Genomic DNA, 16,680 nt, shown 5'->3' with positions numbered 1-16,680 from the left:
AAATATATAGGACTAATTCAAGCTATCAACACACAGACAAACTATGTGTGTCTGACTTTGTGTGTATATGTGTTTGCAAAACATTGTGCAACCAGTCCTTACCCACAGGCATCAATATATTAACCAACCAGCTCACCAGCATGCACTTTAAAAATTGCACCTATACCAAACATTTTTAGACATTTTTATTATTATTGCTAAATTGTACAGGGTAACAACTATTTTCACACCATTTATATTGTATTAGATGTAGTTAAATTAGTGTAGTAGCCTAGAAATGATTTAGAGACTACATGAGGATGTACTTGTACTTTTTCTATATTATATATATGTATGCATATATGTGTGTATATATGTGTTCCTTTTGAGACAGGACTTTAATCAACCTTTTACAAAAATCTTCACATTTACATATATGCATATATCTCCACACATGTATACATGAAGAGAGAGTACAAAATATGGATACGTTTTCTGTATCTTTAAGAATCATATTTCTTGACTGACATTAACATTTTCACTCCAGGTTTGCTTTTGCTTGATTGATTCCCCCAGAATGACGAAAACTGGACAGAGTAGCTGTCTCCACATACTCTTAAGATACACTTGTAAACATTGGCTGTCACCCCACAGAACCTTCAGGTTAAAACCTGATGTGGCAGATTCAGGGCAGATTCTGACCCATGCACACGGAGCAGAATATCTGAGACACACTGTGAGGGTTCAGAGATTAAAGAGTGAACTCCGTGAATCCAGCATGAGGACCAAAGGGGAGTTTCACGGACCTAGCAAAGAGCCCAGTTCCTTAATAAATAGAGTTCAGAGGGCTAGACTCAGAGAGGATGAAGGGAGCATTCATCTCTGGAAGAGAAGGAGTCTGTTTGGCTTTCTTCTTCCCAAGATACATCATATTTGAGAAACAGATTTAAGTGTGGGGCTAGGCTGTGAAAAGTAGTAAGACCAATTTTCTGATAGATAACCTTCCAGAGAAGAAAGGGCACCATCTTTTATAATCCCGATGCTGTCTATACATCAAGGCACAAAACATTCTGAAGTAAGATTTAATATAGAAAATTTGCAGACCTGCAATGCAGCAAGTTTAGAAGTATAATTGAAACATACCCAATAGTGTGTGGGAAATCTTTGTTTCTGTGTGATTATTATTTAACTATTTTCTAGTCCATGACTGAGCACAGGAAAATAAATGCCATGATTTGCTTTTTCTTCACTTATTTTTTGGAGAAAAAAAATTTTTTTCTCAGACAAGGAGAAAGCCTTGATCTTGGCAATGGATGTGTCCAACTGAAATTTTTTGGGGTGGGGAGACCACAGTGGGAGAAGGGAAGGAGACAGAGCAAAGACGTTATTATCTATGAAAATGTCATGATAAACATATTATTTTGTGCCCTAGCTAAAATATGTAATTCTTTGTTAAGTTATACAGATGAGTACAGAGACTCCTGGAGATTTGGAGACCTAGCTCCCAACACTTCCGATTCTGCTCACACAGCACCCTATGAATGCGCTGTGGTCGGGGGAAGCCAGCACTCCCACAGAACCCAAGGACTCTACTGGTGTCGATCCTACGGCTCAAATTAACACGCCAGTCCTCAGGGCCGAACAATTGGTGCCCGAGCGAGCGCGAGTCAATGAGGATTATGCTGGGACTTGTACTCCCTTGATTCGCTCAGGTTTGGTTAAAGAGCTGCGGGCACTTAGCCCGTGTGTCAGTCATTTATTGTCCTGTGTGAAAGCAACTCTCTCCAAGCTTAAGTTTGGTCAGCCTTGGTAAACCAAAATATTCAATAATTGTCACATGTAACATTAAAAACAAATAGCGTGTTTAAATGAGTCTTGGGAGCGATCCAAAGGGGGGGGGGAGGATAAAGCAGATCTATGCTTGAGCAAGTTCCTCCTGGCGGGATCTCCACAGCGGCGACTCCTCTGATAGAGCCCACTCATCCCCAGGTATGGAAGTGACCAAAACTTCCCAATATTTGAGCGAAAACTTTGCTCCAAAGAACAGTGACAACTTAGAATTCTGACTTCATGACTAAAAGCCTCACTAAGTGAAAAACAAACTAAGGATTGTGTGATTGGAAAATCACTCCTGGGTGGATCCTGGACTCCACCCTGATGCTTTTGTTCTTTCTTTAAAAATAAAATAATACTAAAGGAAATCCCTGCACTCAGATATGACAGAATACTATTTCTGCTTGATAGTTAATTGTATTTGAAAATAGAGATGAATTTTTAAAAATGACTGTACCAAACACATGTCTTAAATCCACAGGACCACCGGCCATCTCCCTCCACACCATGATTTTTAAAACCTTAATTTTTAAAATTAAACATGGCTATGTTTTAATAATCATGTAAAATATTGTGTTTAAAACAAAAATGAAAAGATCTCCTAATGCCATGGATGAGTATCTGAGGGCACATGTCTTATGTTAATGTTTATGTGACTTTTCTCTGTAACACCTAGCAAAGCTTACTTGTCTAGAAATGATGGGTCTGTAGTAGTGAACCAGAAATAAACCTGTATTGTTTCTTTAATGGTAAAGCCATTAATAAGCCATGCACTAGAAAGAAGGCTATGGGTGTTTTTACAACATAAATGCAGATTATAGTAAAAGGAACTTTCTGAATTATTACAGTAGGAGAGGAGGTGACCAAAGTCTTTCCTCACTGTATCTAAGAATTAGACTCTTCTTAACATTGGCTATTGGCTCAATTGAGAAAAAGATTATTTCCTCTGAGGAGAACAGGGCCTTTTCCAAGCTTATATCTTATCCATGTTCCATTTTGCATAGCTCATAATGATGATCCACAAATGTTCCTATGTATATGTATAGTGCATACTTTCTCTAGCCCACATTCCTCCGGAAGAACACTGTCCAAAACCCTGAACTCAGCACCCAGGCTCCCTAGATAGTCTTAGCACTGTCAAATCACAGGATCTTGAGGTGGTTTCTCTACTTTGAAAGATCATATCTTCTCTGAGGTCCACTTCTCTTGACTATGAAAGTGGGTGGCAGTGATTTCTAGGAATAGCCCCATTTTCCTTTCTAGGTCTTCAGAGTCTGTTGTTAGCTCTGTTACAGTACAGGGAAGGAGCCAAAAGAAAAAATAATGTGCCTTTTAGCGCCCTGTAAATAAGGGAGTTTGCTTGACAAGAAGGCAACAGGGAAGAGATAGTTTAATAGGTCCTCCCCCACAGAAATCAGGGTGCTCCCCTTCAGGTCACTAAAAGTCACCAAATTATATCTCACATATCTTTCCATGATGACTCCCAACAGGAATCCCCGTCCCAAATATTCAGACACACAATCTCTTTTCCATCTTTTCACTTCATGGATGCCAATCAAAGTTGGTCATTTTAGAAGGGGTCCTCCCACCCTTCAGCTAAGCCTTGGGTTTGTTTGTTTGTTTTCTTTTCTTTTCTTCCTTCTTGTTTAGATATAGGAGGATGAGCCATTCTTCTGAAATTAACCTTTTAACTTTTTCTTGCATTTTGCTCTGTGGTGTCCAGATTAGAATGTGATTTTGCTACAGCTGCTGAAGGTATCTAATAGAGAGCTGGGCTGTAGCCCATTTGATTTTAACCCCTTTCTTCCTCACAATGAAATACACGTACTCTCAGGACTGTGCCAAGTCTTTTTAAGATCCCCACACTCTAGTTCCCACTTCATGGCAATAACTATAGTCCATTGGACTTAGCAAAAATAGCTACTCATTAGCTATACCATTTTACCTAATGGAAAGAGGTTAAACAGTAGACATAGATTCAGAAGAATGTTGCACTGGGACCTACAATTCCTCTCTGTTCTAAGAAAAACATTATTATTCACATTTCTGTTTTAAAGTGACTGAAAATAGTTTTCTCTTTCTTTCTTTGTCTTTCTTTCTCTCTTTCTCTCTCTCTTTCTTTCTTTTTTCTTTCTTTCTTTCTTTCTTTCTTTCTTTCTTTCTTTCTTTCTTTCTTTCTTTCTTTCTTTCTTTCTTTCTTTCTTTCTTTCTTTCTTTAAGTTGATGGTTTATTTCCCTCTTAGGAGCCCCAAACCTAAACTTTAAATGATGGAGGAAATGAAGGAAAGTGATAAATACCTTTTCCAGGCATTCAGTTTGTTGGCTTTCTGACCAAAAGGGGCTTTTGTTAGATCTCTGCGAGGAAGCTAAATCCAGCCCCCAGCAAACACTCCTCCACCTTGTCCCCAACCCCCTCAGTTCTCTTGTCTAACTTGAAAATGAACTTGGACTTCCCTCTCAGACAGGCCCTAAAACCAGGAGAGGATTTTATTTGTCTGTTTCTGAAGGGCTTCCTAATAGGGGGAGGTGTTGAGAGAGGCAAGGGGAAGAGAGGGCCATGTCCTGAAGGGAGGCGCAGAATGGGAGGAGACACTTTGTTAATTTCTTAACTCACATTAATTCTTTGAACTTTTTTTCTGGCTTGGGGGCAAGTGCCAGACTGAGATGCTGCCTGCTGCCAAAAGAAAAGGAAGTGTGCACGGTGAGAATTAGGAAAGTGTGGGAAAAGAAAAGATGAAGTGGTTTGAAGCTCTCTACTGAGCTTGTTGGAGTTAGGAGTTTGGCAAACTGAGGAAGAAAGAGAGATGCACTGAAGGCAGCCAGCTTCTTGGCACTTCACCCTGCTCTCTCTGATCCTGCTAAGTTCCACATGTAAAGTCTACAGTTGAAGAGGCAGGAGGAATGGGAATTCAGAAAAAGGATGGAGATAGCCTATACCTGTAGCACTGCATGGATCTCCACTGAATCAGAGAAGGTTTGGGATGGCCTCAAGCCTAGGCCAGTGCCACAGGTCCTAGTTAAGTAACACAGAGAAGTAGATCTTCCTGCCATTTAGAAAGGTCTTACATGAAGGCAAGTTTGAGTTGAGGAATGTAAAATTCTTAAACAAAGAGCAAAGTGAAGCCTCAGCCACCCTGGTTCCATCTCCCCTCAAGCTGGGAGCCAAGGGAAGTAACAAGAATGGAATGGAAGATGCCAGGAAGGCAGCTGCTGTCCAGGAGGTGAGTCCCCAGGCTCTGAGTACTGAGAGAAGAGCGGGCTCACAAGGGACCAGGGTCCAGAATATAGCATCTGTACCATGACAGCGATCTCATCCTTCCAGAAGGAGGAAGAGGGGTAACTGGGATAGGACAGGAGCACCAAGTTTAGCTACTTTTCTTTCTTTCCCTGTCTATATTGCCCTTTGCAGCCTACCAGAAATTTCTTCCCAATGTATGGGTCTCCTGTTTCAAACACACATTCACAGGATGCCCCTTTTCTCATCCCCCAACCCCTTCTTAATCTTAAACATTCCTTTCTTGCCTGGAAAGCTCAGACCCTGTGTTTTCTATCCTCCACAAATCTCTTCTGTCCTGCAGCCAGAACCTTGGACATAAAAAAAGAATAGAAAAAGAAAAAGGAAAAGGAAAAGAAAAAGAAAAAAGAAAACAAAACACCCCCAGCACTCTATATGAGCCTTATAATGCCCCAAATCTGGGCCAGAATCCAGATCCCATGGCCGTGAGTCTCTTTGTTCTCCTACAGACTCAACCAACCCCCTCTTTTTTTAAAACTGGATTTTTCTCCCCATAAAAGAGATGGGGGTGGGAGAAACTATATATAAAGTTTCAAGCATATCCCTTACCAATATGGAGGAACCAGAAAAGGGAGGCAAATTGGAAAATCACCCTATGTCTAATTTCCAGAGGAAGAAACCTCAGCACTGAATAAAACACAACTTGATTTATCTCACCCAGAATTCGAGCCATGTCCAGCACTCACTGTAGGTCATGCTTGCTCCCTCCTGCTGCAAACGCTGTGAGGTTACACCTCTAACTTTGCCTTTGGTGCAGTGGGTTAGAAATTTTACTCCCATACCACCCTAGTCTGAGAAAGGCACAGACCACCAGACCTTCTGTTTCCCTGGGATTTTCTTTGGTGATGCTTTTGTAAGGAGACTGGGATAGGAGTGTGACTGAGTGTGTACACAAATAAGCAGACAAACTCCAACCGACCTTTATTTGTAGATAGAGGATTTACACAAAGAGTTTGTGTCTTCATGAACACATTTAGCACGTGTCCACAGAGATGCTTGCTAACAGTGCCATACATTTCTACCCACATCCCTAAACCCACAGATGGGCTGCCTGCCTCTGTGTGTGTGTGTGTGTGTGTGTGTGTGTGTGTGTGTGTGTGTGTGTGTGTGTGTGTGTGTGTGAGAGAGAGAGAGAGAGAGAGAGAGAGAGAGAGAGAGAGAGAAATGAAAAGGTAAAGGCACCTTAAGTATATCTTTTATAAGCTGGGGTAACTTAGCTGAAAAGTTGATTCACTGGATGACGGCCGAGGGCAGACCACGGCTGGCTCTGGTCTCCCAGGACCAGCTGGGTCTCCTGGTGAGGAAGAGGCCCTTCTCATTTCCCTTCACTTAAATGATCCCTTTCTCCTACATCAGCAGTTTCACTTCTGAGTTGTTTGGTTTTGTTTGTTTTTCTCTAAACTTCTTCCTGGGCCAATCCCCACCACACAGTCCTTGAAGTGGGGAAATCGAGGTGTGGCAAAATGGTGCCGGGTGAGCTTTTCAACCAGAGGTTACAAAGCAGGGCTTTCAGGGCGCCGAATCGCCTCTGAAATGAGATGTAATTACTATGTTTCCAGTGATGCATATTCTCCTGGAGTGTTTAATTTGATTTTACTTGTGTCTCAGCGAGATACACATTTTTTTTCAGGGTACTAGGTAAAGCGACCCCACGCTTAAAGTTAATTACCCAGCAACATTTTACTTTTCACAAGCTCTCACACAGGCTCTTCTCTGCATGCCTCCTTCTATGATCCCTGTGGGCAGAAGAGAGCAGGCACGGAAGGTTTTGGAGAATCAAGCTCAAGGGAGTGTGAAGATCTCCCGCTCTCTGCTCTTGGTGTCCTTAACCAGGACTTTGCCTCACAGCCTCCTATGCACCCACCCCCACCCCGCATTGCTTTGGGGACCTACATCTTCAGCTGGTCCTTTGCAAGAAAGAGACTTTGTTTTCCACTATCTTCTTCCAGCTAAATTTTGATAGAATACTGCCCCTAATAAATGGAATTGTAAAGTTACCGGGTTAATTAAATCTATATCTCACTGCAATAGTAATAGTTAATGTCCTTATATAAACCTAGAAAAGAATATAGCATTAATTTTATTTATTGTGGGGCCTCCTTACACCTAGATCCATCCTTCTCACAGTTCTGGCCTCTACTCTCAAGGGCTGGGGGAAGTGCTATTGAGTATCTGGTATTTAGGCCTCACTAGAAAGGCAGCCACTCACTGGAATGGAAAGGCTCTCCCAGACCCTTTGTTTCTCCTACCGGCCCCAGACCCCAGGCTTGGCCTACCTCCCTCATTATCAGTGGGGGTACAGCACTTCACAGGAGGAGGAACAATCTCTACTACCCACTGCTAAGAAAACCCACGGCCCTCCTGGCCACCCAACCCTCTCAGCTAGCCATAGGCAAGGGGGCCAAGTTCACAGGACCCAGTCTAGACTTGGCCTTGTTTGCCCACCTTGGTTTTTTTTTTTTTTTGTTTTTTGTTTTTTGTTTTTTGTTTTTTTACCTTGACCTTGGACTCCAGCAGCAGGGTAGCCAGTCTCCCAGCCCAGAGGTCTCTCAAAGAGTCCCCTTCGGCGTATTCTCATACTGTCATTTCCCTCAAACATTGATAAGGTGGCCTGCCTGGGTCTCAAGCTTCTTTCTTTTGTATTTTTCTTCTTTGTTATCCCAGCATGCAGCCTGCTTTCAGAACTCTGAGGATTCACCTCTGGATGAAGACCACGCTGATAAAAATCCCATTTCTTGTCCTGACTCTCCAAGGCCTGGGGCTTTCAACCGTCAGAGACCAACTTCCTCCTTCAGGGTTCTTGAGGCAAGCTCCAACATTTGCCTCCAACTGAAAGGTCTAGGATTGGTCTTCATAGGTGTTCATGGTTGATGGCCTGTGTGAACATCAGCACCCAGCACCCAGCATTTAAAACTTGTGGCAGAGGCGAGAAGGAGGCAGACACCGCAGCCCCTCTCTCTCCTGCTTTATTATTTTTTCCTGCTCTCTCGCTCTTTATTACCTCTTCTCCTCAGGGAGGGGTATGTGTGAAAGGGAGCTTGGCACAATTCCATGGAGATGCCCCTCTGCAAAGGGATGACTCTACTGAGGCAGAAAGAGAGTGTTATAAAAATCAGTAACTTGGTGCTAATTTGTTCTTGAAATAGAAGACAGTTTGAGATCTAAGTACTCTGCCTGAACAAGAGTGATCCTGACACAGTGGGGACAAGAATAAGGCAGCTTAAATTTAAGTGCTGCCTGGCTCCTTAGTGCTCAGCATCCCATCAGCCCAAACCACTGAGTGTGGAGGGGCCTTGTACTTGTATGTTGGGAGTTGCACCTGTCAGAAGTCCCTTTAAGAGCAGCAGGTTTTCTCCTCTTTCTACATTTCCTCCTGTGCACCCAAAGAGGCGCTTGCAAGCATCCCGCGCTTTCCTTTTGCTCGGTCAGAATCTGCTTCTGTTTCTTTGGTGGGGGGGGGGGGGGGCGGGCACACGACTCTCCGGTATTCCTTTTGTATGCTGTGAAATGGCAAGCTGTCCTTCTGCCCCTCTCCATTATCCTCTGCTTCTCTTCTCGCTGAGTATATTTCATCATTTCTCTCCCCACATCGGAAGTCTGCATTTGGGAAATCCTGTATCCCATTCACGTCTGATACCGGAGAGAGCCCTTTTCCAGACAAACTGGGGATTTGGGGAAAGCCGCTGAGGGCAGAGTTTGAAACTCTGGTTTCTGCATCAAAGGCTGACTGAGAAGCTCGGTGAGGTTCTTGCCCACCGTGAGCTGAAGCGCAACCCGCCACAGCTAGAGCTTTCCTGGATAGATTTATTATTATTATTATCATCATCATCATCATTAATTATTATTAACACTAAAACTCCAGGTTTGCCTCCAATCTCAGCTCCAAGCTCCAATTTAGAGACTTCGGTAGTCAAAGCCATTTGCTTGAGAACCAGAGGCTCTCAGACACATCTCTCAGTCCAGAGCCTAAGAGGAGGAGCCATCCTTTTCTCCCTAGGTCCCTTTGCGTCGGCCAAATTAAGCCTCTCTGCGCCCCCCCCCTCCCCTAACAAGGCTTGCCTAGGGGGCGTTGCCCTGTCCCTTTAAATCTCCCAATTCTCTCCTCCTTTTCCTTTTCAGAGAGCCAATCAACAAAGTCCTCATTTCTTTCCGCCCCGCCCCACCTCCCGGGAGGGAACCCCAGGAGACCCAGGCCTAGCATCACGTGCAGCGGCTGTGGTCACGTGGGGATAGGGGCAGTGCTTTGGAGAGGAGGGCGGGAGCAGCCAGATTTCTTAATGAAGTGTGTTCGCATGCGTAGTGGGAATGTGGCTAGGGAGGGGGAAGCACCGAGGGGGAGGAGGAGGAGGGGAGGGGTGGAGAGAGAAGGGAGGAGGGATGGGGGAGGGAAAAAGGGAGCGAGGTGTCTCCCTAGCTCGCTGCTGCTGGCAAGTGGAGTTTTTAAAAAGCTGGAGCAGATCATGTCATGACGACTTCGCTGCTCCTGCACCCGCGCTGGCCGGAGAGCCTTATGTACGTCTATGAGGACAGCGCGGCGGAGAGCGGCAGCGGCGGCGGCGGGGGAGGCGGCGGCGCGGGCGGCGCGGGGGGCGGCTGCAGCGGAGCGAGCCCCGGCAAAGCCCCGAGCATGGACGGGCTGGGCGGCAGCTGCCCGGCCAGCCACTGCCGCGACCTGCTCCCGCACCCCGTGTTGGCCCGCCCGCCGGCTCCTCTGGGTGCCCCTCAGGGCGCCGTCTACACGGACATCCCAGCTCCGGAGGCGGCGCGCCAATGCGCCCCACCGCCGGCGCCCCCCACCTCGTCCAGCGCCACCCTGGGCTACGGTTACCCATTTGGGGGCAGCTACTACGGCTGCCGCCTGTCGCACAACGTGAACCTGCAGCAGAAACCTTGCGCCTATCACCCGGGAGACAAGTACCCGGAGCCGTCGGGCGCCCTGCCTGGTGACGATCTGTCCTCCAGGGCTAAGGAGTTCGCCTTCTACCCCAGCTTCGCCAGCTCCTACCAGGCAATGCCCGGATACCTGGACGTGTCGGTAGTGCCCGGGATCAGCGGGCACCCGGAGCCGCGTCACGACGCGCTCATCCCTGTTGAAGGCTACCAGCACTGGGCTCTTTCCAATGGCTGGGACAGTCAGGTGTACTGCTCCAAGGAGCAGTCGCAGTCCGCCCACCTCTGGAAGTCTCCCTTCCCAGGTAAGGAAGGGGTTTGAGTGGTGGTGCCGCCGCAGCCGCCAGGGACCCCTCCCCGCCCTGCCTGCCCCGCGGCTCCGCGCCTCAGCCACCCCCGCCGTCTGGCCCCGGCGCGCCGGCTCGGCTAGGCTGTCGATGGAGCCGGCCGGGCGAGCTATGCTGAGGAATGCACTGGGGAAGAAATCTGCTCCGACACGTTCCCCGGAGCTGCCGGGTCCAGAGTGAAGCAATCAGAGGCGCCCGAGCGCCGGCTCGGCTGCACTCCGGTCGGGAGCTCGCCTCCTCCTCCCCCAGCCCGCTCCAGCTTCGCTCAGGGATCCTGGTCCCTAAATCCGCTCCCAGCCAGGAATGGGTTGGGTTTGGGCCTCTGGTGCCTTGGAACTTAGTCCAAAACCCTCAACCCAGTGGATAGTTGGGGTTTTAGAGAGAGGATAAGAATCTTTACCTTTTCAGGATCTGTCAACCACCAGATACTATTGCATTAAAATAGGGATCTAATTCACCAGAGTCTATAGAAATATACAATATTTTTTCATTTTAAATTTAACCATGGATGTTTTATAAGAGCACAGAAGAGCTAAAAATCTCTGTAGAGGAAATGTGTAAGATTTGAATCCTCTTCTGGTATGCAATTTTTTTTCTTCCGCTCTGGTACACAGTTTTAATCTCATGAATTCGCTGCTAAGTCCTCCAAGTGAGAGTTAGTTACCAGAATTCCAGACAGAGAAAGGGGGTTTTAAAATGGGAGGTGGGAGAGGCAGTCCTGTGTAGTGGTCCAGGGTCCAGACCACTCTTGTCTGGCTGTGTATGCAAGAAGAGAACACTCTTGTTTTGTTCCTCTGTGGATGTTTCTGAATAGGAAAGGATTCCATACCCCCCTCACTCCCCAGAGGAGAAAGACTGGCCCAGATTTCCCACAACTGCATCAGAAGCTTTGGGTTCCACTCTGATCTGAGGGATAAGGATCTGAGGGTCTAGAGAAGCCAGCATTTGGGTCTACTCTCCATGGTACAGAGCTCAATGGGAGACAGTCCTCTTTTGGATAGCTCCAAAGATCCTTGAGAGTCCAGAGAAACCTAAGATAGCTTCTCACTGTGCCCAGAAGGAGCCCCCTAGCATCCCATGCCAGGCCTGGGGATTTTTCATTGGGAAGGATCAACCCAAAGACCTCTTTGGAGTGGACCTGAAATTCTTCTGCATCTGGGATTGGGTGGAGAGGTAGATGGAGAAGAATCACTGAATGATATTACATAATGTAGCAAAAAACATTCTGTAAAACAGCACAACGTCAGTTGATATAACACAAGTCAGCACCAGAGCTAAAACCACATAAGGCACACAAGGCACCCTATTTCTCACTGTCATAATTGAGAACATGGTTGTGGTAGAATGGTATCATACACTACCTTCTCTGCATTGAATATAAGATTTTTTTATACATTACAAATGTATTCATGTGAGCCACAGACTTGAGCCACAGACTGATACATTTCTATAAGTTAGGTTGTTCATATGTAGGCATTCTATGATACACTTATAGAAGATAGGCTGCTCTTCACTTCTCTAGCTCATAAAATAGAAAGCTTCTTGAATGAAGGTCCAGTAGGAATCCTTGTGGTAGTGGAATTAATGGGTCACTGAGAGAGAGCCAGTGGACTAGGAATCTGGTGCCCACCCTGCTCACTGTAAGAACTCAGGCCTAGAGCAAAAAAAGCAATGTCTTTGGAATGAAGAGTGTACCTAAAAGAGCTACTGTGGCTTTCCTGTATAGGCATGTGGATTGTATGGTAGGTTGGGGGGGTGGGAAACTCAGAATTATCTTTAAGCAAGTAAACATCTTAAAGATTCCCAGGAACAAGAACAACACAAAAAAACACTCTGCTAAAAATAAACATGTTTATATCACAGCCTCCTAGAGAAAGATATCTTTGAAATAATAATAATAAAAAAAGCCATACAACCCAATTGAGATTTAATACACTTGCAAATTACAGCGGGGAAGTGGGTATAAGACCTGGTGTGCCTACACTGCTCTGAGCTCATGCTCCCCACGTAGAAATAGATTCTGGCTGCTGTATCTCAGTGCCTGAAGAAGTCCAGGAGGGAGGAAGATGAAAAAGAAATTATCTTCAGACACCCTCCATCTTTCTACCCACACAGGTCTTTTAGAAGTAGTGAGATTTTTCAGATAACTCTGTCTATGCAATTGTGGTTTGTTCAGCAACATCTAGCCATAAACACCACTGTCTCTCTTCACTGCCTCTGGCTCTGAGAAACCTCACCTATGATAGTCTAGGCTGGTGTGGGAGATGGAGGCAATTGTTCAGAAAGATCTAGATAATTAGAGCTATGAGGAGTTGTGGCTTCTTTCTCCCAATTATACAGTCCCCTGCTTCACAATTCTCTCTCTCTCTCTCTCTCTCTCTCTCTCTCTCTCTCTCTCTCTCTCTCACACACACACACACACACACACACACACACACTTTGTGGTGAATATAGACACCCTTCTTTTTTCATCAAGAAGGGCAGAAATCCCAGGACAGAATTAGACAGTAGAAGAAAAAGAAGGCAGTCCTGAGATAGGTAGATAGATAAACAGGTAGATTATAGACCAGAACAAAACAAAAACAAGACAGTGGGTTTTTTGGAGCCTGTACTAAAAGTCTATATTGGCAGTCTTTGAATTTGGATTGGAAAGAGCCCCTGGCTGCGAAGGATAGTCCTTAAATCCCAGAGCCTACTGATGAAGTGGGCAGGCTTTGGAGTGCCCTGCACAGAAGCCTCTACCCCAAAACAAAGACTGACACGAGATTGTTTTCTTTCTTGTTTGCCTCTCATAGATACTGATTAGATTCCCAGGTATAAATCAGTGAGTGTAGGGGTACACTAGGGAAGGAACACTGAGATACTAATAGCTAAGTCCAACACTAAGCAGGGTAGATGCTCTTCAACATCTAAGCTACCAGCTGCTCTCACATCTGTGAAGCCTAATTCCTTTCTAGTCAAAAGAACAGACAATGGAAGGTGCTTCTTTGAGAAGGAAAGATAGGAAATATTTCTCCAGGAGGTCAAAACAACCTACTGTTCAGTTTGACACCCCCCCCCTCCAAAAAACATTGGAGGAGTCAATCTTGGTGGACATAGAATAGAGGGAGGGAAAAAATGACCAGTTTCTGGCAGTTATCTACCTTTTAACCAGAGTTTTTAGGGTTGTGTTAATTAAACTTCATTAGAAATTTAGAGTTTATGTTTAGGGAACTACAAAAAGTCAAGTTTTTTTTTTTTTAATTAGAAACAGTTAACTGGTTCATTCAAAAACTGAAACGCACCCATATCCTCACTTTGCCCTTCAACAAAGGGGATGTGTACTAGGAGGTCCATCTCTCTTTTGACCCTTACTCTGACTTTATGTGAAGAGTCAGAGAGTCTAGATTCCAGCTCTGTCAGTTAAGTCACTTCCCTACTATGAGCCTCTGATTTCTAATCTTGTAAAATGAGTTTAATAAAATACAACTGAAGAAGTGTTCTGGAGAAGGGAGGAGTTCATGATATCACTAATTCTCTTCATTTTTATTCTTGCCCCAGAACCATCTGTTTCTTAAATATAGTTCCATCTATAAGAGTAAAACAAATTGAAGATGAGTTATTTAAAACTTTGTCTAGGACAAAAAAAACAAAACATTAACTTGACAGATCATATTTACTAAACTGAAGTGGCTTGTTTTTGTTTTGTTTTTCCTGATTAAAAAAAAATCTCAAAAAAAAAAATCTCGGGTGTCAGAGATGCATTGACAAGTTGGATAGATAATTTCCCTGAGAAATTGTCACCATGAATGCAGCCTGAGCTGGCCACTGGAACCCCTTTCCATTTTCTTCCTGGGTACTTTATTTCTATCTGCATTCTATTGTGATCTCCCTCCCACAGCCCCTCCCTGTTTAGTGGGCCATGGGGGGGGGGCAGACTCACTCACGGGGAATGGCAGTATAGGGAAGATGCTTACAGGGTGGGGTGTAAAGAAACATTTTTTTTTTCATGCTGGGGCCATGTCTAATACTCCAAAGGAACATAAGAATGAAGAAGAGAACTCAGACACTCAGTCCCTATTAGAGTCTACCTGAAGTCCGTCCGTTGATGGCAGAGAAAGTAATGAAAACTGAACTATTCACATAATCTCTCCTATCCTGCCACTGTGCTCTTTCCATGCCAAGAGTGCAGGTGGTGAGTGCCATGCTATTTTGAATTCCTGTGAAATGCTCTAACCCTGAAGAAACTGGACAAGTGGTAGCTGAAATTGCAAGGGTAGAGCTTAGGGTCGCTGGGGTGTAGATTTCTGTCATCTTTGGAAGAACAGAAATAGGAAGGCTGGAACAGAATTTTTTTTCCTTTCGGTGGAACCTATGTATGCACCTCCTCCTATGGGGATCTGATTTCCTTACGTGTAGCCAGGATCTTCTTCCTTGGCTGTTGGTAGATGAGTCACAACACTGGAGCCCTTTTTTGTAAGTGACTGATCTCCCCACCCGCAAGCAGTCTGGCTTCATCTGATAGTTTCTTCTCTATGTTGGGGGATCAGATCCATGGTGTAAGGCTAGACTTCATGTGCCTGGGCACCTTCTGGCCCGAGGGACCCACTTGATGGTCTGTGCCCCTGTAGCTAACACCCCGATTGCCACACACTCCTCAAACTTACAATGTAAATCCTTCCCCCAACAAAGGGGAGATTATAGGGTTTAGGAACCCTGTTGTGCTAACTGAAGAATGAAGTTTTTTCTAAATACCGGCACTCCAGCAAGCAGGAGGACTTGGTGTATCTGATTTTAAGGGTCCGAGGTTTCTAATAAAGGTTATTGTGCAGAGCCATAGTAGAGAATGAGGCGAAAGGGAAAAAAATCAATAATACAGATTCTCTGTTTAGTTTTTAATGATATTTTTTATCATGGATTTTGTTTGCATTGTTTTGATTTTCTTTTTAAAACACATGCCTTAAAATATTATCTTGATTACTAAGCTTTTTGAGCTCCTTCCCTTAAAGTTTGTACCTAAAAGGAGGCTGGCACTCCAGTGGCCTCACCTCTGTGGCCTTACTAGCAGCGGGGTTACTTGGAATTAGGGCGCCTCATCAAGCAATGTAATCTGGTGGTCCAATTGAGACCTTGAGGGAACTGCCGGCCGCCTCGCATCGGGGTAGTCCTTAGCCACCCACCTCACTTGCTCCTGCACGCCTTCTCTCTCTCTCTAGACGTGGTTCCTCTACAGCCCGAAGTGAGCAGCTACCGGCGCGGGCGCAAGAAGCGCGTGCCCTATACCAAGGTGCAGCTGAAGGAGCTAGAGAAGGAGTACGCAGCCAGCAAATTCATCACCAAAGAGAAGCGCCGGCGCATCTCAGCCACCACGAACCTCTCGGAGCGCCAGGTCACCATCTGGTTCCAGAACCGGCGTGTGAAAGAGAAGAAGGTGGTCAGCAAATCGAAAGCGCCTCATCTCCACTCCACCTGACCGTCCGTTTGCCCACCCGCCCCGCCTGCCCCGACTATTTATGTCACTGCTTAGTACCATAACGGAATCCACCCGAAGGACGCTGCACCGGCGCAGACCACTATTTAATCTTACCGAGAAAGAGGATCAGCTCTGCCTTACCCTAGCCCCATCCCACCCCTAATCACACACACACACACACACACACACACACACACACACACACACTGCCAGAAGGCACCCACTTAGCACCCGCAGCTGTGGAGGTGGGTTCGAAGGGGTGCCAAAGGAAGACTGTCTCTAACCTCTTGGTCTTTGTGGCCGGCGGAGGAGTCGGGGAGCCCAGTCATTCCTACCAAAGCAGGACTGGGGGATTCCAAATTACTCAGTTCTTGTCTCTTCCTGTGCCTCAGCTTGTGGAAGACCCTCATTCCTGGGTGCATGGCGCAGGATCTGGGGAGTTCTTTCTTTCTTTCCTGTTCCACCTTTTACTGTCATTCCTGAACTCCGTAGGCAAGGTTTTCCCAGTTACAAATTTTCTGTGCATCTTTTAAAAGTCGTCTTAATATTGATGTTAATCCTTAGGGCCTGGCAGCGTAATGTAATTCAAACTGAACCATCATTGGAGCTTGTAGATTTGATTTTCTTTTCTCTTTCTCTTCTTTCTTTTTCCCTTTCACCTTTTTCCCCTTTCTTTCTTTCTTTCTTTGTTTCTTTCTTCTCTCTCTCTCTCTCTCTCTCTCTCTCTCTCTCTCTCTCTCTCTGTCTCAACAAAAGCTGGAGTTGGTGCAGCCCCTAGCCACATCAGTTCCTAACCCAGAACTGATTCCCATTCCCAGGAGGTGCCTTTGACCCCACTGCCTCCTCTTTCTTAGTCCTGTGGAAGTCCAAGGAGGACAGAAACA

At 45.6% G+C, this 16,680-nt stretch overlaps 1 protein-coding gene across 1 annotated transcript; it reads left to right on the top strand.

Annotated features, from left to right (window-relative positions):
* Positions 1 to 9,572: 9,572 nt before the first annotated feature.
* Hoxc13 (homeobox C13) lies at positions 9,573 to 15,796 on the top strand. Its single transcript, XM_052161525.1, has 2 exons — positions 9,573 to 10,302; positions 15,540 to 15,796. Exons 1-2 carry the CDS (start codon positions 9,573 to 9,575, stop codon positions 15,794 to 15,796), a joined length of 987 nt encoding a protein of 328 aa, XP_052017485.1.
* The last annotated feature ends 884 nt before the right edge of the window (positions 15,797 to 16,680 follow it).

Source organism: Apodemus sylvaticus, chromosome 17, assembly GCF_947179515.1.
Source record: "Apodemus sylvaticus chromosome 17, mApoSyl1.1, whole genome shotgun sequence".
Taxonomy (NCBI): Eukaryota; Metazoa; Chordata; class Mammalia; order Rodentia; family Muridae; genus Apodemus; species Apodemus sylvaticus.
This window is presented reverse-complemented; position numbering and strand designations above follow the sequence as displayed.

What these genes read in the sequence shown, in the direction of transcription:
- Hoxc13 (XM_052161525.1), top strand. Translation starts at nt 9,573, where the DNA reads ATGACGACTTCGCTGCTCCTGCACCCGCGCTGGCCGGAGAGCCTTATG. An exon ending in CTGGAAGTCTCCCTTCCCAG is followed by an intron (nt 10,303 to 15,539) that starts GTAAGGAAGGGG and finishes CTCTCTCTCTAG; the next exon opens with ACGTGGTTCCTCTACAGCCC.